This window comes from Phyllobates terribilis, unplaced genomic scaffold (genome assembly GCF_046119375.1).
Source record: "Phyllobates terribilis strain yellow unplaced genomic scaffold, ASM4611937v1 Scaffold_7__3_contigs__length_470593459, whole genome shotgun sequence".
Taxonomy (NCBI): domain Eukaryota; kingdom Metazoa; phylum Chordata; class Amphibia; order Anura; family Dendrobatidae; genus Phyllobates; species Phyllobates terribilis.
The window spans coordinates 85691261-85713361 of NW_027362767.1; the positions used below are offsets into that span (position 1 = coordinate 85691261).

General features: G+C 44.8%; 1 protein-coding gene across 1 annotated transcript in view; it reads left to right on the forward strand.

Moving 5' to 3' along the window:
* ZNF106 (zinc finger protein 106) overlaps window positions 1-22101 on the forward strand; it is an 85921-nt gene that overhangs the window by 13838 nt on the left and 49982 nt on the right. Inside the window, exons 2-6 of the mRNA XM_073638922.1 lie at window positions 7481-7565; window positions 8153-8214; window positions 12552-12746; window positions 14319-16400; window positions 20833-21412. Of these exons, the coding sequence (XP_073495023.1) occupies window positions 7512-7565; window positions 8153-8214; window positions 12552-12746; window positions 14319-16400; window positions 20833-21412 (2973 nt within the window). The 5' untranslated portion in view covers window positions 7481-7511. The remainder of the gene's footprint in view (window positions 1-7480; window positions 7566-8152; window positions 8215-12551; window positions 12747-14318; window positions 16401-20832; window positions 21413-22101) is intronic.

Sequence of the window (22101 nt, forward strand, 5' to 3'; positions counted from 1 at the left end):
CCCTGATTTTCCATTTGTTAATCACAGTTTGAACACTGCTGACTGGCATTATCAATTCATTGGATATCTTTTCACTAAAAAGTTGCTGTGTTGTACAGTTCAACTTTTCCTGTAGATCCATTGGCAATTTTTTTGCTTTCCCCATGGCTCACAGTCCAGAAACGTTAGTGGCTGTATGAAAGATTCTAGAGTCTGTCTGGATCCCAGAAACTCGCTCAGCTTTTATGCACACATATTGATTACAAAAAAACAGGTCACAGGTGAGGATGTTACCTGTAGGCTGTGTGCCCACGATGCGTTTTTTTAAACGTTTCCGCAGCAGCAATTCCGCCGCAGAAACGCTTAAAAACCACTTGGTATAAGGCCTGCCATGTTCCCCAATGATAATCCGCATGTTCTGTGCACATGCTGCAGAAATTTCCGCTGAGGATTATCATTGCGGAAAAAAACGCAGCGTTTTCGCCACCATTGACTTGCATCGAAACGCATGTAATCCGTATCACTAGATCTGTACATGCGTTTCAATGTGCGGATGGTACCCGGGTGTGGAGGAGATGAGACTCCCCTCCGGACACGGGTACCATAGAACCTGTAAAAAAAAAAAAAAAAAAAAGAATAAAATAAAAAATAAACATTATACTTACCTTCTGATGGCCCCCGGTTTCTTTGTCTTGGCTTGCCGGCACCTCGCGGTGGACTCAAGGACCTGCCATGGTGTCATTTAGTCATGTGACGGGTCACGCGACCGCTGACGTCGGCAGGTCCTTTCAGTGTACCGCAAGCTGCCGGCAAGCCGAGACGCATCGAATGAAGACTCCGGGGGCCATCAAAAGGTAAGTATATATTTAGTTTTTATTTTTTAACATTCTTTCGGTCACACTATATAAATCCATGCCGTTTGCATGGATTTATATAGTGTGATCAAGTTGGCAAGCACTTTCCAAGTGATGCTAAAATAGCTTGGAAAGCGCTTGTCAACCCGCATGCAGAAATGCAAGTGAAGAACGCTTCACATCCGCATGTCCCTGGCAGGAAAAACGCATGTACAATCCGCATGCGTTTTTTTTCTGTCACCCATGACGGCACAACGAGAGAGGGGATCCGCCCTTCAAAGACAGGAAACCTTCAAGATAAAAAGGGCGGCGCCTCTCCCCGCCTCCGTGGTTTCCTGTCCTTGATGGGGGACCTTCCGTCTCGTCGGGCGCAAGAATGACAGCAGGAATCAGGATCGTCTTACCGGGGCCGGTCGGGTTTGGCAGGGCACAGTCTCTGCTGCGGCCGGTCCCGTGAATCCTGGAAGCGCCGCGGGGGGCGCCAACATGTGGTCTCCGTGCGGGCGGTGGTTTTGCGGCACCTGCACATCATGGTGGCCGGCAACCCCGCGTCCCGGATGTGACATCACGGGGCGCGACAGGAGATGACGAAACAGGAAGTCGCGCCCCGACACCTCCTGACCCCCGTGCGGGGGCGGTACCGGAAGCTGCGGGGATGCCGGTGGTGATCTCCCTGGCACAATGGAGGTACTTAAGGGTAGATCACCGGCCAGGCACCGGCGCAGTGTAAGTAATGGCCTCACAGCAGCCCTCCCCACCGCATCAGCAGCAAGAGCAGCAGTCCATGCTGCAGCTGCAGCAGCCCAGGGAGATGGAGCAGCCACAGCAGGCTCGGCGCCAGAGGCGTACCCAGGAGCAGCGTCCAGCGCAGAGTAGGAGCAGTGGACATTCTGGGACACGCAGCGCCAAGGATTTCAGATCCAGCCGGCATAGCTCCAGCAGAGTTGATGATTCCGCGGTCTCCAGAGGAGAAGTATCGGATACCATCCTGCCTCCCGTTCCGGTACCCTGTGTTTGTTTACTGTGTGGTGAGTGAGCTACGTGAAAGTCGACGTATTAATGTAGACTTTTTCTGTTTTGTCTCTCTCTCTCCCTCCTTCCTCCGGTAATGGTTAGGATGTCCCTAAGAAGTGTAAAGAGAAGTCCAAGCATAGAGTATGTGCCCTGTGTGAACGGGGCCTAACAAATGATTGGCCCAAAAGATTATGCCAGCCCTGTATTGAAGAGACAATTGCGGAGGAAGCCCCAACTTTTTCTTCAAATTTAAGGACTCTGGTTAGGTCTGAGGTAGAGAGATCGTTAAAATCCCTTTCCCAACCATCCCAGGCCCATAGAGCAAAAACTCCACCCCCACTTTCAGAATCTGAGTCCGACGAGGGAATGTTGGATGACTCCACTGACTCTTCCTCCTCGGATAGCGGAGCAGGGCCAGGTCATTGTTTTCCCCTGGAAAGTGTGGATGGCTTAGTAAAAGCCGTCAGGTCCACAATGGGGTTGGTTGACCAGAAAACAAAGAAGTCCGTGCAGGATATCATGTTTGGCACCTTGGATCACAAGAGACAACGAGTTTTTCCTGTTAATGATAAGGTGCAGGGTCTTATCAGGAAAGAGTGGGATAGGCCGGATAAAAAGGGCCCCCTTCCATCCTCCTTCAAAAGGAAATATCCGTTTAGTGAGGAGGATACCACTTCCTGGAGTAAGGCCCCGAAGCTGGATGTGGCAGTATCCAAAGCCTCTAGGAGATCTTCCCTCCCTTTTGAGGACTCGGGGATGCTGAGAGACCCGCTGGACTGGAAGGTAGATACCTTCCTAAGGGTACTTGGGAGTCGTCGGCGGGGGCATTGAAGCCAGCCATAGCGGCAACTTGTACAGCGAGGTCCCTTATGGTATGGTTGGACAGGTTAGAGGACCAGATGAAAAACAATGAGTCACAGGACTCCATTCTGGCCTCTCTGCCGGTATTGAAGGGAGCGGCGGCCTTCTTATCAGACGCCTCGGCAGATTCCGTCAGACTAGCGGCAAGATCTGCGGCCCTGTGTAACGCCGGCCGTAGAGCGGTCTGGCTGAAGTGTTGCCCAGGGGACATACAGGCAAAAGGAAAACTATGCTCTCTTCCATGTGAGGGAGATTTTCTGTTTGGTACCTCTCTGGACTCAATTCTAGAGAATGCGGGGGACAGTAAGAAAGGGTTCCCTAAGCCTTCCATCCCATCCTTCAAGCAGTCCTTTCGGAGGAAGAAATTTGGCCGCAGGAGGGCGTCCGGGGAACAATCTAGATGGGAGGATCGTTCCAGGAAAGAGAAAGGATTTTTGTTCGGCGGGCCCTCCCAGGATAGTCGCAAGCCGCCGAAGTGACACTCTATCCCAGGTGGGGGGGAGGCTCTCTCCCTTCCTTCCAGCTTGGGAAAAGATCTCTTCCAGCAGGTGGATCCTCAATTTAGTGAAATCAGGGCTAAAGCTAGAGTTTCGGAGGATAACACCAGACAAGTTTATTCTGACTGCCCTAAGATCCTCTCTACCAGAACAACGGGCACTGGAGGAAGAAATATCCGTTCTCCTACAAAAGAATGTCCTGCTAGAGGTGTCACCACAAGGGGAGGGAAGGGGGTTTTATTCCCCCTTATTCCTTATTAAAAAGCCAGACAATTCATACAGAGTCAATCTGAGAAGGCTAAATGCGTTCCTGAACATTCCGTCATTCAAGATGGAGACCATAAAATCAGCTATAACCCTTCTATTTCCCGGCTGCTACATGGCAGTATTGGACCTAAAGGACGCATACTATCATGTGCCGATCCATCTCAATTTTCAGAAATACCTCAGGGTAGCCGTAAATATGCAGGGAACTGTCAACAAGCACTTCCAATACAGAGCGCTTCCCTTCGGACTGGCAGTGGCGCCCCGCATATTCACAAAACTGATAGCGGAGGTTACAGCCCATCTCAGGGAGGAAGACAGACTGGTCATTCCGTATCTGGACGACTTCCTGATAGTGGGCAAAACATACGATCACTGTCTGGGCCAGGTCGATCAGGTATGCACCATCTTGGGAGACTTAGGATGGTGTTTAAACCTAGAAAAATCCAGATTGATCCCTCTCACTACTCAGATCTTTTTAGGCCTTACGCTGGATTCGATTCGGCAAGAATGCCGCCTCCCCGACCAAAAGAGGGAGAAAATAAAGAATCTAGTTTCAGCAGCAATAGCAGACCCAGTCACGACTCTCAGGGGGGCAATGTCTCTGTTGGGATCCCTCACCTCCTGCATCCCCGCAGTACCCTGGGCCCAATATCATTCAAGAGAGTTCCAATGGGACGTACTAAGAAACGTAGTGATCCTGAGGGGACATCTAGAAAGCAGGCTAATTCTCTCCCAGAATGTGATTAAGTCTCTGTATTGGTGGTTGGAGACCAGCACGTTCCAGACAGGCGTTTTCTTGGGTTCCCCAATTCACCAGGGTGATTACTACAGACGCCAGCCCCAGGGGGTGGGGGGCGCACTTGGACAACCACCCGATACGGGGGACTTGGTCACAGGAGGAGAGTCTGGAGTCCTCCAATTTGTGGGAGTTACGGGCGGTAGAGAAAGCACTGATCAGCTTCTTGCCCCTACTAGGAGGTCATCACGTGAAGATTCTGTCCGACAACCAGGTTGCTGTGGCTTATGTGAACCACCAGGGGGGAACCCGTTCAAGGTCACTAATGCAGGTTGCGGGGAGAATATTTTCGCTGGTGGAGGGAAAAGTTCTCTCGTTAAGGGCCCTTCATTTCAGAGGAGAGGACAACATGAAGGCAGACTTTCTAAGTCACAGGCCATTATTGCAGGGAGAATGGGCTTTAAATCTCTCGATCTTCCGCCAGCTAGTAGCCATGTGGGGGTCTCCAGAGGTCGACCTGTTTGCAACCCGTCAGAACAGCAAGGCAAAGAAGTTCTGCTCACTGAATCCCTTAGATAGCCCGCTAGTAGTAGACGCCTTCCAGTGCAGGTGGGATTTCAGTCTGGCCTATGCCTTTCCCCCAACGTGCCTAATTCCAGCGGTGTTGAGGAAAATTCGGGAGGATCAGGCTCGAGTGGTCCTCATAGCCCCCTTCTGGCCCAAGAGGCCGTGGTTTTTCTGGCTAAGAAGCATGTCCATCACGAACCCCTGGATTCTTCCAGAAATTCCCGACCTTCTTGCTCAAGGGCCTATATTCCATCCTCAGGTGAAAGGATTGCACTTAGCGGCCTGGAACTTGAGAGGTCGTTGCTAGAGGGTCGGGGTTTCTCATCAAATCTAGTCACTACTCTTCTAAAGAGTAGGAAGCCAATCACTACCAAGATTTACAGTAGAGTCTGGAAGAAGTTTTTGTCGTCATCTCAGGGAGTTTCCCTGGGGGGGGGGGTGGGGTTTCCCATTACAGCCATTTTAGAATTTCTTCAAAAGGGGCTAGAAAAGGGTCTAGCAGTGAGCACCTTAAAGGTCCAAATCTCTGCCTTGGGAGCCTTATACAGTTATAATCTGGCCGGTAACAAGTGGATTTCCAGGTTCGTGAGGGCATGTAGTAGAGCCAATCCAGTCCCTACAGTACGGGTCCCTTCTTGGGATTTAAACTTGGTGCTAAACACATTAACAGGTTCTCCCTTTGAGCCCCTTAGCTCAGGGTCCATAAAACTACTCACCCTAAAAACAATACTTCTGGTGGCCTTAACATCTGCACAGAGGGTTAGTGAGTTACAGGCTTTGTCGGCAGATCCACCTTTTACCCTGGTACTAGACGATAGGGTAGTTTTGAGACCAGACCCTGCTTTCCTACCTAAAGTGGAGATAGCCCTACCATCCTTCTGTCCTGAACCCAAAAATAGCAAGGAGGAAAGGTTTCATACCTTGGATGTCAGGAGATGCCTTATGAGTCATTCCATGTCAAGTGGACCAGTGGTCCCCACTCGACCTTCTCCGATTTTGCTGAAAATTTATAAGGATGTACATGTATGTTTGAAAAGAGGTTCTGGAAATTTTTAGGGCCAGTTCTCAAATACATTGGGCACTGTTGACCTTTCACTGGAGGTTCCACCAAGCCTGCGGCTTCAGCTAAGAGGATTTTGCAAACTTTGGCATATTAGAGTTCTATACAGGCTATGATGCTGAAATTTGGCATACTAGCTCAACTTTTGCTGCTAAACACGATAAAATTATTACCGGCTATGACAAAACAATATTTCAGCCGCAATTTTGTGTCAAAGTAGCTTGTAAAACGCGTCGCATAAAATTTATGCCAAACTTTGCCCATATATAACTCAAGACCAAAAACCAATAGTAACTGGTGCTTTGCCCTGTACACCAAACATCTACATGACTTTGCATTGCTGCAATATCACTGTCAAATCATATGTATTTGTGGAAATATTCACACCCACATATGATGAAAAACTTAAAAAAAACGAATTTTACCTATTTTTAGGTCAAATTTCTCAAAAAGGGTACCCCTAAAATATATACACGGGGTCAGGCAGAGATCCCCCTGACAATTTGAAAGCCCAGTCTACTCGGGGCATGGCTGCTTCCTGGGCAGAAAGGGCGGACGTGCCCATTGAGCATTGTAAGGCGGCCACATGGTCATCTCCGTCCACTTTCTATAACCACTATAGACTTGACCTTTCTGCCTCCTCTGATCTCACGTTTGGGAGAAGGGTTCTGCAGGCTGTGGTCCCTCCCTCACATACTTAGTTCTCTGTAATTCTCTCGTTGTGCCGTCATGGGTGACAGAAAAACACGTATATTACTTACCGTTGTTTTTTCGGAACCCATGACGGCACCTTTATATTCCCTCCCTGTCACTGTGGTGTACACCTTCCGGTGGGTGGGTGTTGAGTGTTCACATGGGTGAAATTCGTTATAGTTATTAAAATTAGGTGCTCTAACCGGAGAGTCCTCTCATGCTCTAATCCACTGAAGCGGGGAGAGGCGCCGCCCTTTTTATCTTGAAGGTTTCCTGTCCTTGAAGGGCGGATGCCCTTTCTCGTTGTGCCATCATGGGTTCCGAAAAAACACATTACCGGTAAGTAATATACGTGTTTCTGCCAGGGAGATGCAGAAACGCTCAGGAAAAATCCGGAGCATTTCTGCATCGTGGGCACATAGCCTTAGTAGCCATTCAAACTCATTTGTGTCAAGTTCTGTGCATGTTATCAGGCCAAAATCACCAGGGTATGTGATCTTTTGATCAGGGTGATTTGGATGTTTTTTGGTTGTCATTAAGATTTAAAAAGAGAAAACACAGTAGTTTGACAATAAATGGCTTCACCCAAACAATAACCATGAGTGGAGAAAATGATTTTTTGTTATCATTCATTTTCTCTGACACAAGGCCAAGAAAAGAAAAATTCTGCCGGGGTATGTAAACTTTTGAGCACAACAGTCATAGCCAGCATATGACTATACCTGTGCCTACAATTCTATTATTTGTGATTAATATTTCTTCAGGACAACGAGCACCCAGCTAATGGCTCGGTATTAAAGGAAGTCTTTCAGTAACAAGTAACATCAATCCTTCCACTTTCAAGTATGAAGCATGCCCGTACCTGTGGTTTGGGTGGATGGGGGTTGATCTTTCCCTTTTAATCGTGCTAGTTTAGTTCTTTAATACCAATTTCATTTTTTTGTTTTGACAGCTATGGCGTGAGTTTTCACTAAGGAGAAACAATGGTGCAGGAACGAAAATGCATCTTATGCGAAATTGTGTACAGTTCCAAAAAGGTAAAAATGTTATTGAAGTCATTTAGAGAGAATTGATATTTAGGGGGAATAACAATTATGCTAAAAATTGTCATACGGGTTAAAAAAAAAAACAACAAAACTTCTACTCCTCCCTAATACCCGTAGGTCCTATAAGGTCGCTTACACAATCCTTGCTTGTCTTGGCTTCATAGTACTCTCCTTGACACACTGGAAACGGGTCTCGGGCCGGTCTCGGGCCTCAGCTGACAATTTGCTGACCAAGCATTTTTGACTTCGAGGTGACACCAAGTGGGCACCAGAATGGAAGCTGGGTGGAATCAGGGAATATTTCTACCCAGTTTCAGGTATTTTAGTGATAATTTTTATTCCCCGGGCCACGCCTTTAAAGCTTCGTAACAGAAAGAAGATGCCATGGTCATAAACATGTACATGATAAAGTTAGTCATCGTGGAGTCTTCTCATTCTATTAGTCGAAGAACAACAAATTGGAGATCAAAGATAAACGTTCATATCTCACCTTATGGTTTGCAGAAGGGACGGTATATTGCACCATTTTTCGGTAGTATATGCGCAGATGAATGATTAAATTTACCGCTCTCCTATAGGAAATGGATGAACACATGCGGAGCATGCTTCATCACCGGGAGCTGGAGAACTTACAGGGCAGGTAATACTTACATTTTGGCTTTAAATTCCTCTGATCTGACACCATTTCATGTATGCCATCTGTTGTGACTTGCAGTAAAGAGGCGTGAAATAGCCAGCAGCGTCTATATGCTAGAAATCTCACATGCCTCCATGGGCAGAACAGCTGGCGCTCATTATCAACTTCATGCCCCCAAGAAATGTCTTTAGTGCAGGGGTTCACTGCCTGGAAATATCCATTCAACTGTTCAGCTTTTCATCGCCCGTCCTACACACGTTCTCCCAATATGAAGACATCGGAGCATTTGTCATATTCTCATATACAAGAGACCCGGGACATATAAGGACTTCCTAATCCATCCACAAGATAATGGCAGAGACTTTGTGTGAATACATGCATAATCAAACCCCTTATCTCCTGTAAATTACTGATATAATGGGTTATTCACGTCTAACAAAGTTATAAAGTTCATTTTAATGTTGCCAAATGTGTCGCTGTGCAAAGAAAACTGAAGAAGTGATGCTGAGCCATGTCTTCTCCCTGCTCTGGATCGGTGGGGGGCCCAGCAGTCGAACTTCTGATCACATTGTAATGGTGTAATATACCTTTACTTTATACGCTGGAAATACGCCTTTTGCGGCCAGTGATGAATGTGATAGATAGCACACCTTACTTGAAATTATAATGCTGGTGTTTTTTTTTTTGCTTTTTTACTCTTGATGCGCAATAGTGGTTGAAACCCAATCATCAGCCCCAACGACAGTACAGCAAATAAGATGATCAGAGTAAAGCTGACATACGACATAAGCGGAGATGTATCAACACAAGTGCAAAAGTAAAGTGGAGTAGTTGTCACTGGCAACCAATCACTTTGCTTTGGAAATTTGCAATAAGCCTATCGTCCCTTAAAGACGCACTCCTATAAAAATTGTTATCCTCTTAATGTATTGCAGTCATTATATTGCACTGTGTACTTACAATTGCTCATTTTACCTTTCTACCCAGTTAATTCTTCTCTTTCCCATTAGGTCTATGACATCACATGATTAATAACTGACTAGCTGAATCCTTCTAAGCTCTATGTAGAAACAGGAGGTAAATTTTCCCTGTACAAGTCATGAGTTACTGCAAAAGTCAATGGCAGGAAAGAGGAGAAGCAGCTGGGTCATGAGATGACGAGGGGAATGATAAATGCAGGGACAAGAGACTTCCTGTATCTACATAGGGCAGAGAAAAGAGGAGAATTATCTGGATAGAAAGGCAAAATTATCAATTGTAAGTACACAGTGCTATATTTTATGATAACTGCAATATGTTAAGTGGATAGAAACTTTGATGGGAGGAGTACTTCTTTAATGGCTCGATTTGTTTGGGATTTAAGAATCCAGCATTGTGGCCATACGATAGCCATGGCTTTTTATTTTTGTTGTGGAATTATTTGACTTTTTCATCTGGAGACTGACTGAATAAACGGCAATTACAGCGTTATTTATATACTTTTGCAGTGTACAGGTTAAAGAGAATGTGTTGCCAGATTTCACAATGCAAATTGCATTTGTTATTACGTAAATCTCTATTAACTGGAAAATCTAAGGGGTTAAACAGTCGTAAGCAGAGTCATCTCTGATCGCGGCTGTGGCAGCAGAATCACATCTATAGGTGAAAGCCAATCCCCCCATGGTGATGGCTGTGATGTATATTACAAAAAACTGACCAGCACCTCCAAATTGAGAGCTGCCATGGCTGCATAATATACAAACAAAAGCATACAGCAGCATACTGTAAGCACTACGATGTATGCAAAAATTGAACATACGAAATTTGAAAGGCAGTACTGCTATACAGAGCAGCCTTTTACATTTGCTTTTAGCTTGGGAGAGGCATGTTTGATTCCTAGTTTTAGGGGGGTCCCATCAAAGAAAGGTCAAATGGGCTCTCGTGAATTGTCCAATTTATGTGCGAAGTACCTTCATATTTATAAGTATATTCCATATAGCAGTACTGCAGTGGAAAATTCCATATATTCAACATTTGCATACATGTTAGCGCTTGCAGTGCACTGGAACTGCTCCCCCAGGTTATGTACATTTCAATCAATATGAGCTGTAGACTACCACTAGACGCTATAGACTACTAATCCTCTCATCTTTGCCACCAGTTTAATCTCCGTACTTCGATTGGGATGCAGACAGTGGTGAATACATTGGTGGAGGACAGAGCCGCCTGGTCCTCCTTTCACCAATCACCGCATGCGACTGAGCCAGCTGACGCAATGATGTCACTTCATCGCGTCAGCTGTGCGGAGAGTCAGTGCATCGGTGAAATGGGAGCGAAGGAAGGATGTGTTTTGTTTTTTTTTTTTAGATATTTGCATGTAGATAAGAGGCTATGGGGGGGCTTATATTGTATGTAGGGAGCTATGGGGGGCTTGTATTGTATTTGGGGGCTTATACTGTATTTAGGTACTATGTGAGAGCTCACTGTATAGAGATGGGCTATATGGGAGCTCACACTGTATAGAGATGCTATGGGGGCTCATTCTGTATATTGGTGGCTCACGCTGTATATTGGAGGTTGTGTGGGGGCTCACACTGTATATATTGGAGGCTGTGTGGCTCTCATATTGTGTTTTGGAAGTTAAGTGTGGGCTCACACCTTGTATATTGGAGGCTGTATATTGGAGGCTCACGCCATGTATATTGGAGGCCCTGTGGGGGCTGGCACCGTGTAGATTGGAGGCCCTGTGGGGGCTGGCGCCGTGTAGATTGGAGGCCCTGTGGGGGCTGGCGCCGTGTAGATTGGAGACCCTGTGGGGGCTGGCGCCGTGTAGATTGGAGGCCCTGTGGGGGCTGGCGCCGTGTAGATTGGAGGCCCTGTGGGGGCTGGCGCCGTGTAGATTGGAGGCCCTGTGGGGGCTGGCGCCGTGTAGATTGGAGGCCCTGTGGGGGCTGGCGCCGTGTAGATTGGAGGCCCTGTGGGGGCTGGCGCCGTGTAGATTGGAGGCCCTGTGGGGGCTGGTGCCGTGTAGATTGGAGGCCCTGTGGGGGCTCATGCAGTGAATATTCAAATCAATAGAAGGCCGATGTGTAGTACTAGGCCACTATCAGAAGATTGCCAGCTCAGCAAATGAGTACTGCCGCCGACACTGATAACAACTGATTAGCGGGGGAGCCGGATGTTGTATCCTCACCGATCAGACATTGATGACCTATCCTAAGGATAGATCATCAGTGATAAAGTAGTGGAGAGCTCTGCACCCGTCCATAATAATTAGGAGCTTGCGGATCTGCACACAGAACCACCACGGCACGAAATGACTGGTCCGAGAATGGAAATTTTAATAGTTCTTCAACCATTTGTGTATTGTTATGCAGGTAATGAGTGCACTCATACGTAGCTGGCATTAGCCTCACCGTGATCACACCAATACATGCAGCCACAGCGCCAAGAAATCGGGAGCTGGGCAATGACTATGATGACAGAGATCTGCAAAACCTGTGATCACTGGCATTTATTTATTTTTATTTTTATGCTTCAGGGGTAAATTTTTTGTGGATGGATTAAAATGTAACCATCCAGCTCCTTTCTGATGAGAGTAGGATGACATTGGGGATCAGCCGGTAACCTTCTCATATCTGCCACCAGCGTGGATAAATTCGCCTTGTTCTGTGCACAGATGCAGCCACCATTTGTGCCCCTGCAGCTGTTGATGCCCCCCCACAGAATTAGCCTCCTGCCCCTTAATGCCGTGTTTGCTGTAGACATGCTCCATATGTTGGATACTAGACAGTCACTCTCATCATTTGCTCCAGCGCTGGAGTTTTCTACATTCCCATCCTGCTTTTCAGCTGTCCAGGGTCTGGTTACTGCCGTGTGATTGGTCGCTCTCCCACCCCCCTTGGACCCTTTCTGAACTTGCGTGGTGTGAGTGCTGTGCTAGAAATAAAAGTGAAGTGTGTGTCCGATGCGGCTCACAGCAGCTGCCACCATGCTCGGGCTTCAGAGCTGGGGTCACTAGCTCTGTAAGCCCACCTCCCCTGCCCAGCCTCCCTTCCTCTATGCTGTGTGTCCTCCGTGGGCATGATTTTCACTACAACAATTAAAGAAGATCTTTTTTTTATTTATTTATTTATTTTAAAGCATTGCCTCTTAATTGTTGGAGAAAAATCTATCCTGACAGTTCTTTACTTGTAACTTGCTCCATAACTGGACGGCCGCTGAATAAACTTTCTCTGTGCCAGAAGGTTTCTCAGAGCCATAGCAATTGTTCAAGGAGACCCTGCCCATAGGGGAGACACAGCATAGCCAGCAATGCCGGTTGGAAGAATTGAGTGCCCTCCTTCTGCTTCTCTCCCCAGAGACTGCAGCCACGAGTGCCGTGTCTGCAGGGTGTCAGTGGTGGGCCTATCAACCTACGCCAAGCACATCTCCAGCCAGCTCCATAAAGATAACATTGATGCCCTGGAAAAGGAAGAAGACAAGGAGGAGGCGGAGGAAGAATACTTTGACAAGGAACTTATCCAACTCATTAATAAAAGGAAGGAACAAAGCCGGTAAGTTCCTTTATTCTTGTCGCTGTTTGCACTTTTATTTTAAGTTGCACTATAATGGGATCGAAAATGAATAACATGCTTCTTCCCTTCACATTGTGGTAGTCCTAGCAGAGCTGTGTGACACGGCGTAACCTTGCCAGACCTTAAATGTCATGTCATTTTTTTTCCCATCAACTCCATGACTGCTGTGCGAGCTCTATGAGTAAACTAATGTACGCTCTTCATTTATACGCTGGTATCTATCGCGCCAACGATATCTGCAGTGACTGCTATAAAAGAAATGCTGTCCACTACAGTATGGCAGCTATATAAACCATGTGTCCCCTGACCCCTGTAAGGACCAACATGCAGGTGCAAATTCTTCTCTTTTTATAGGGTAAATTTTTTAACAAATATTTAAAAAAATTAAATAAAATTGGCCTGCTCCTTTTCATTTTTGCTTCCTTGATTAATGCACAGTGACCACATTATTAAAGAGTACCTGAACTTTCTCATATTTAGCATGCGCTTGAATTGCCTTCAGATCTGAAGAAGTTGCAGGCCAACATTATTTTTGTGGAGCCTTTGAAATACAAATGCATGCTCGTTTCAGCGGAGTGTTCATGTGTCAAGGATAGTGGGGGGAAAAAGCCACTGCCAGACACCTGCGGCAGCACATTACATGTGAGAACAAAGTGTCAGACAGGTTGAAAGTCAAGAGTCCAATATATTTTTTGATTTTTCCGACTGTTTGCCTAACATGGCATGTACATCAGATGGTGGCCATTTTTGGTGAAATAGTCATGTACGACCAATTAAATGCAGTGTTGAAAGGAGAAAAAAATATTATAGGCTATAAAGTATTAAAAAGGATATAGCTGTTAAGAAAAGATCAATAGTTTTGTCTGTATACATGACTTTTGACAATATAGCATTTTGCTTCTCCACAACTTAAAGAATGGCGGCACTAACCCTGGTATCTTCAAATGCTTTATTCCATACAAAAAATACCGCTCACGGGAGACCACGATGGTACATAACTCAAGTGACTTCTATTTCGCACTGCCGTGAGCTTTGTCGGACCAGATGAAGCATGCCTCAGGGCGAAACGGTCGTCGGCTATGTTATTTACTAGCATAGTCTCCTATGAGCTGCCCTTTTTGTATGGAATAAATCAATTTGAAGATACCCATGGTGCGAGCTGCCTTTCTTTTACTGTATTGAGGATTATTTGCTTCATATTCTACTGCTGGCTAGGCACCATCGAAGGGATATACGTATATTGAGGACGTATTATTTTGCATGGCGTCATTGGAATAAGAAGGCTGCTCACGTTGTCGCCAGCCCATATATTCTGTCTCGCTAATTTATCATTTTGTTACTTGCCTATTTCTCAATTTATGCCGTATGTATGACCAAACATAAGGAAATCTAACCCTTTAAAAAAAATCAAATTACATTTAGTCTTTACAAAGGCAATGAAATAAGATTTTGTCCATAATGCAGAACCTTTATATGTGTGACATTTGCTAGTTGTGCTTCAGTTCCTTTTATGAACTGCTTATTTTTCTCTTTTTATATTTGTAATATTAGACAAGAGGAGACCCACAGCTCCTCCAAAGGAACGGATGCTGATCTATATCAAAGGAGAAGAGATGACCGTCTTCCATATGAAGAGAGAGGCCAACAAGAGTGGCTCCGAGATCCATCAGATAGGAACTGGCAATGGCAAAATGACGGCTTCAGTAATTCAAGACAGGGTTTTCTTCATCCTGCTTTAAACCACAATCCTAATAGACATCTCAGTAATCCGAGGGGGAGAGCTGGTTGGCACACAAACAATCCTTCAAATCGACATTTGATCCATGTCAACGTTGGAGGCTCTTGGCACCCAAACGCAGGGGGGGCAACCAGCTGGCACCAAAGAAACACGAGTAGAAATTTTCATTGGCTTCAAGAAGGCAATGGAAATTTTCCCAATCAGCATCCTAGAAACTGTGGTGGAAACTGGCAATCTAATTCTTACAATAGTAACCAGTGGAACTTCGGTGATAATATTGATGCCTTTCCTCAAGGAAGAAACCGACCACGTAGGCACTGTGACACTGTTCAGGAAAAGGATCCGAGGTGGAACTCAAAAACTTGCACGTCCAACGCTTTCTGTAACGAACGATTTAAGTGGAAAAAAGTTGAAACTAAAACCAGCAACAGCACATCTTTCCCAAATTCTAGTGTAAGCCCTTCAAAAAATACAGACGTCTCTAAGAAGAACACTTTGAAAATTAAAAATAACTTGCCAAATTCTTACGTCAACCCTAGGAAAATCGCAGATGACTTTACAAGTGATGAACACATAGACAACTTTTTGGGGTTTAAAATGTCAGAGAACTTAGACTTGTCCTCCATATGTTCTGAGAAAAGCAATAACTCTTTACGAGACAAACCCCACCGATGGTCTCCGTACCCTTCACAAAAATTTTCAGAGATTCAACCAGTAACTCCACAATCCTCCGACAAGGATCTATCCAACCAATCTCTGGAGTCCAAAGATTGCGAAAGTGGAGTACCAAAGACAGACCAAATATCGGGAGCTAAAAATGTGCCTGATCCCCGTCCTGAACTGTCAGAAGGAAAGAAAACAGAGCACGATGAGTTTAAGAGTTATCGCATCCCGTCACTAAAACCCCCGCTACGTAACATATCTGATGTAAAAGCCTCCGCTCTGAAAAGAGATCAGAAGAACCCTTTAAAAGGTGTAAAACTGATGGCTTCTACTATATTTGGTGAGAGACAGAATCGATTAAGTGCCCTTAATTTAGAAACAATTAGGTCCAATTCTTACATATCTAAACTGCGAAGCGCATCAAAAAATACAAAGACTAATCAAGAAACCCAAGATGCCATCAAGAAAGAACCATTAGAAACTTTTAGTGAAGTCCTACGAAGGGCTAAAGAGATGTTACATAGTAGTCTTGCAATTCAGAGTCCTTACGTGCCATCTGTGGGTGATGACCCAAGCAATCAAAGCACCTTAAAACCTGAGGCATCTGCAGATTGCTCCCCAACTGCTATTTCCTTGGACGATACCTTAGAAGATGTGAGTGATGATGACTTGTTCTGTTGTGGGTCAAAAATAGCTACTGATGAATGGTCTAACATCTTTTATGTGGGAGATGAGGATATAAAAACTACGAAGCACTCTCCTTCTAGTAGTTCTTTTGCCCCATTCGAAGACAAATGTACTATATCACACAATGACCCCGAGTCTCCTGACAGTGACGAGAACAGAAATCCTCATCTTTGTCAAGACTACCAGGATAATGACAGCCTGGAAAACGTTTCCGATCTTGAACTTCAAAAAGGTGCTACAAATTCAGCCAACACAATTTTACCAGAATTAAGCAAGCTGGGACTTCCTGTTTCCCTACAGCGAGATCTCACAAGACACATGAGTTCGCGAAGCAAAACCGGATCACAACTCCCTGAACCCAACCTCAACAGTGCACGACGCATCAGAAATGTGAGTGGTCATCGTAAAAGTGAGACCGACAAGGATTCAGGTCTGAAACCAACCCTAAAGCAAATTCTGAATGCTTCCAGAAGGAATATAAATTGGGAACAGGTCATCCAGCATGTGACCAAGAAGAGGCAGGAGCTAGGCAAAGGTTTGCCTAGGTGGGTATTGTAAGCATGGGTATCACCACTGTAAAGCAGGACAAATTGGTCATTTTTTTAATCCAATTTCGACACGTATAAGCGGCGCAAAAAATGATTCTTGGGAAACAGGGTAGTGCATGCCAACATTAAAGGGGGAAACCTTACTTTTCTAGAAACATGGTTTACTTTGATTGATAGCCCGCTTTGCAGTGTGTGCGCTGCATGTGCGTGCAGAGTTGGCTGTCAATCAATGTGTAGGGGGAGTGATTACAGCAGCTGCTGGGAGAATAAACCTTCATTTTTTTCCCTGTAGCCGCTGCTCCAGTAAGCCAGCTACACAGGGATTTACCTACAGATTACCACTCTTATCTGCAGTTAATGATGACTTCTGTATGTCCAACAGTCTTGCGGTTTTATTTCAATGCTCTTTATATATAATATCCTTTAATGGGACGGTGTACAATTAACAAATGGGCCAGTCACAACCAACGTACCACCTTTAAACCACCGTTACATATCCGTTTATGCAGGGGTGGGATTCAAATTATAAACCAGTTCCCTGTTTGCATGTGAGAGAACCACTCCACACCCATTTAGCCACCCATTTCTCATCCATAAAATAAAAGTAATGGTATGCAAAATTAAGGCAATTTTTTTCTGCAGGAAATGTAGATGATGTGATCTGCAGTCCTATGTAACACCATAGATAACACAATAATGGCAGATAATGTAGTAGATGTTACTTGCATTTGCCAACTCTTGAGATCTGCCTCCAGGGAAACCTAACCAGGCGGTGCCTGGGCCATAGCCTTATATTGGACTGCAGATAACATCTGTATTCTCTTTTTGCAGAGAGTTCTCACTGTGATACCTGCAGTCCTATAACATCTGCTTGCAAATAATGTGGTAGATGTTACCTGCAGTCCTATGTATATTAATAGTACTCCCCCATATAGTGGTATATGCTACTTATACACATGAGCTGTGTATACCTTATGTTTGTAATATATAACACAATTCCAGTGATGTTCTTGCTCTTTGTAGTCATTCACTTTCCTTTTTCTTGTCCCTCCAGTCCAGACCGCAATGACCACTACTTCCATCCACAACTCATCGCTGTAGGATGTAACACATAGACCTATTTAGCTTTTCCCCCACCTGCATGCAAAATTATATAGTATCCATACAAAGTGTCTCCAGAAAGGAGCGCTAACCTCTTCCTCACTGACTCCAACAACGCTGCGCTCTGGCACAACAACGGCATGGTGACATGTCGTCATCACACCGCTGCAGCACTGACAAGACGTCAGGGCAACAAGCCAATTAGTACTCCTAATTATGGCCAACTCATATCTTCAATTATATACAAGTCTTAAACATCCGAATACAGTTGAAATCTGCAAGCAATGAACCAGATCTGCAGTTTTCGTTCTACCGATTATCGAACCAAATATAATTTTACCAACCGTATAATGCAAGATCCCTTCCTTCTATGACATAATCATTTCCTAATCAGTCGCATAGGTGGGTAGGGGTCAGTATTGGTTGTAGGATAATCACCTCCACGTTGTCTTCAGCGGTCTGTGCAAGTCGGTGTGCCGATCAGCTCTCTTGAGTACGTATTTGTTATAGTAACCATACATCTCTCGTGGGTGCGTCGGCAGGTCACGTTACTATTCATTTGTGTAGCCTAGAGGGCATTACTGTGCAGGTCAGCCATATCTCACGGCTAGTATCGGAGTCCTAACCAGCAATCATAGACGTGTATACACATCCATGTTTCTCTGGCGCTTAGGTCTCCAATACTAGACAGTAATGTCCTCTAGGCTAGGCACGTGAGCACATTTATGTTACCTGTTGAAGTTGACAGACCAACGCGTGTTGTAAGGTTCCTACATCAACAGCACAAGAAACATGCACCAACACGTTCTGCTCAAGGAAGGCTTATTCTTAGCCAAAACTTTACACTATTTGATGTACTGTACGGAACGTTAAAATAGAGAAGCCGAACTATCGGACATGTTTACATCATCTCTCTGCCCCTGAAAAGCTTATTGACTGCCAAACTTACTGTCTACAGAAATAATTTGGGTCGGGCTGGATTAGACTATACGTCCTATCATGCTACGTACAGTTGTGCTCAAAAGTTTACATACCCCGGCAGAATTTTTCCTTTCTCGGCCTTGTTTCAGAGAAAATGAATGATAAAAAAACTTTTTCGCCACTCATGGTTATTGGTTGGGTGAAGCCATTTATTGTCAAACTACTGTGTTTTCGCTTTTTAAATTTTAATGACAACCAAAAACATCCAAATGACCCTGATCAAACGTTCACATACCCCAGTTCTTAATACCGTATATTGCCCCCTCTAACATCAATGACAGCTTGAAGTCTTTTATGGTAGTTGTGGATGAGGTTGTTTATTTTCTCAGATGGTAAAGCTGCCCATTCTTCATGGCAAAAAGCCTCCAGTTCCTGTAAATTCCTGGGCTGTCTAGCATGAACTGCGCACTTGAGATCTCCCCAGAGTAGTTCAATGATATTGAGGTCAGGAGACTGAGATGGCTACTCCAGAACCTTCACTTTGTTCTGCTGTAGCCAATGACAGGTCGACTTGGCCTTGTGTTTTCGATCGTTGTCATGTTGGAACGTCCAAGTACGTCCCATACGCAGCTTCCGGGCTGATGAGTGCAAATTTGCCTCCAGTATTTGCTGATAACGTGCTGCATTCATCTTTCCTTCAAATTTTATCAAGTTTCCTGTTCCTTTGTAGCTCACACATCCCCAAAACATCAGCGATCCACCTCCGTGCTTTACTGTACGAATGGTGTTCCTTTCATCATAGGCCTTGTTGACCTCTCTCCAAATGTAATGTTTATGGTTGTGGCCAAAAAGTTCAATTTTGGTCTCATCACTCCAAATTACCTTGTACCAGAAGTTTTGAGGCTTGTCTCTGTGCTGTTTGGTGTATTGTAGGTGAGATACTTTGTGGCATTTGCACAGTAATGGCTTTCTTCTGACGACTTGACCATGCAGCCCATTTTTCTTCAAGTGCCTCCTTATTGTGCATCTTGAAGCAGCCACACTGCAGTCCTGAATTTCAGCTGATGTTATTTGTGGGTTTTTCTTTGCATCCCGAACAATTTTCCTGGCAGTTGTGGCCAAAATTTTTGTTGGTCTACCTGACCGTGGTTTGGTTTTTACAGCGCCCCTGATTTTCCATTTGTTAATCACAGTTTGAACGCTGCTGACTGTCATTATTAATTCCTTGCATATTTTTTTGTAACCCTTTCCTGTGTTATACAGTTCAACTACCTTTTCCCGTAGATCGTTGACAATTCTTTGCTTTCCCCATGACTCACAATCCAGAAATGTCAGTGGCTGGATGAAAGATGCAAGAGTCTGTCTGGATCCCAGAAACTCGCTCAGCTTTTATGCACACACACGGATTACAAGCAAACAGGTCACAGATGAGAATGTTACCTTTATTAGCCATTCAAACCCATTTGTGTCAAATTCTGTGCATGTTAACAGGCCAAAATCACCAGGGTATGTGAACTTTTGATCAGGGTCATTTGGATGTTTTTGGTTGTCATTAAGATTTAAAAAGAGAAAACACAGTAGTTTTGACAATAAATGGCTTCACCCAACCAATAACCATGAGTGGAGAAAAAGTTTTTTTGTTATCATTCATATTCTCTGAAGCAAGGCCAAGAAAGGAAAAATTCTGCCAGGGTATGTAAACTTTTGAGCACAACTGTATGGCGCTTGTGGTTGTTTGCTACCCGATGGACTTATTAGTCATTGGTCACCAGCTGTGAAGCCAAATCGTGATTCTTTGAATATTTTAATAACTACATCCAGTTTTATGTTCTGAACTTTATAGAGTTGTCTCATCAATTAAAGCCCCCCAGGGTGGTCTCTCTTTCATCCTGGGTCTGTTTTCCAGCAAATAACTGACATTGCAGTGGTCAGCCAGATTTTTTCCCGATCTGGAGATTGTATAAAGCTTACTTTCGACCAAAAACAGCGCCATTCTTGTCCACGGGCTCTTTGCTTGTATAGTAACTTTATCTTTTTGGAGACCTCCGCATTCTAAGCGCGGCTGCTGGGGGCGATCAGGTGGATACCTCTGTTGTATTTCCATGGCAAAATGTGTAACTTGCCATGGGAAGCCTGTACCAGATGTGTTACTCTAGGCAAGGGGGAGGTGTCATATTATATGGCAGCTTTGCAGATGAGTGGCCATCCATGTAATAGGACAGCTCAGTTGTGGCCCATAGAGAGGCGTCCTGAGTGGGGCTCCCTCTCTTCTATGATGTCCATATGCCCTAATATAATGCTGATCTATCACAGCTTGTAGACAAGTGCTGCTGTTTGTGGGGAAAAAGGGCACTTGTTCCAGAAACTTTGTACTCATTTTGTTTTTGTTTTTCTCTTCCCAATTAAGATTTGGTATAGAAATGGTAGCACAGGTTCAAAGTGAACAAGATGGTCTTGACTTTGATGAAGAATCAGACTTGGGGATTGAAAGTTACCATTGGGAAGCCATCACCGCAAGTCCCCTGAGTTCATCACGGAAGCGTAGCCTCTCTGAAAGCAGTGTTATTGTGGAAAAGGCCTCGGTTTTTGCCATTTTTAACAGCCACAGCACTGAATCATGTGGTGAACCAAGCAATCCAACCCCGCAACCAACACGAGCAGCGACTGGTCAAGCATTGTCCTCCGATTTCTCACTACCTAGAAAGCAGGAAGAGGAACAAGACAATCTCATGACCTCTCCTGCCGTGGACACTACAGAACTTTCTAACCCAGCATTTACTGAAGCCTCACAAAGTCAGAGTAGCAATGTGGAAACCTGTGCGGCCTCAGACAGCTTGCGCATGTGTCAGAACACTAGTGAAGATATGGTTCTCAGTACTGCCACGTTTCTAGAATCCATTCATGCTGATGGAGCCACTGATAGCTGCACATCCGGCACTGAGCAGTATGATGGTCCTGGAGTTGGGAAAAAAAGAAGGGCCACTGGGGTAAGATGAGTGCTCTTGATCATTTATTTAAAGGGGTTTTCCCACAAACAAAAGTTGATTTTAATCAATAGATCTTGGAATAATCATTTCCACAATTGGATGTGTTAAAATAAAATGTTCCTGTGCTGAGATAATCTTATAAATGTGCCCCTGCAGTGTACTGTGTAATGGCTGTGTCTCACCATGCAGGGACATGGTCTGATCATACCACAGCTCCTGGGCAAGTGGGAGAAAAAAAAGTGTGTGTACAGAAATTACAGCAGGGGATCACAGCTGATTCTTTTTGTGAGGCAAAACATTTCGATGCCTGTTTTTTAAGCAATGTTTTACCTCACAGAATCATTTGTGATCCCTTACGGTCCTGTCTGTTTACTCTTTTACATCCTCCCCAGCCTAGGAGCTGTGGTATGATCAGACCATGTCCCTGTACGGTCAGACACAGCCATTACACAGTACAGAGCAGGGGCACATTTATAAGATTATCTCGGCATAGGAACATTTTATTTAAAAACATCTAATTGTGTAACTTATTATTATTCAAAGATCTATTGATTAAAATTTAACTTTGTGGGAAAACTCCTTTTTATTTTCTGGTGCATCAGAAGGTGAGCGGTGCTGACCGTTTTGAGTCGACAAATCCCTACCTGGGTCAGCGCATGATCGGCAGGTATTGTGCACACATCTCAGTT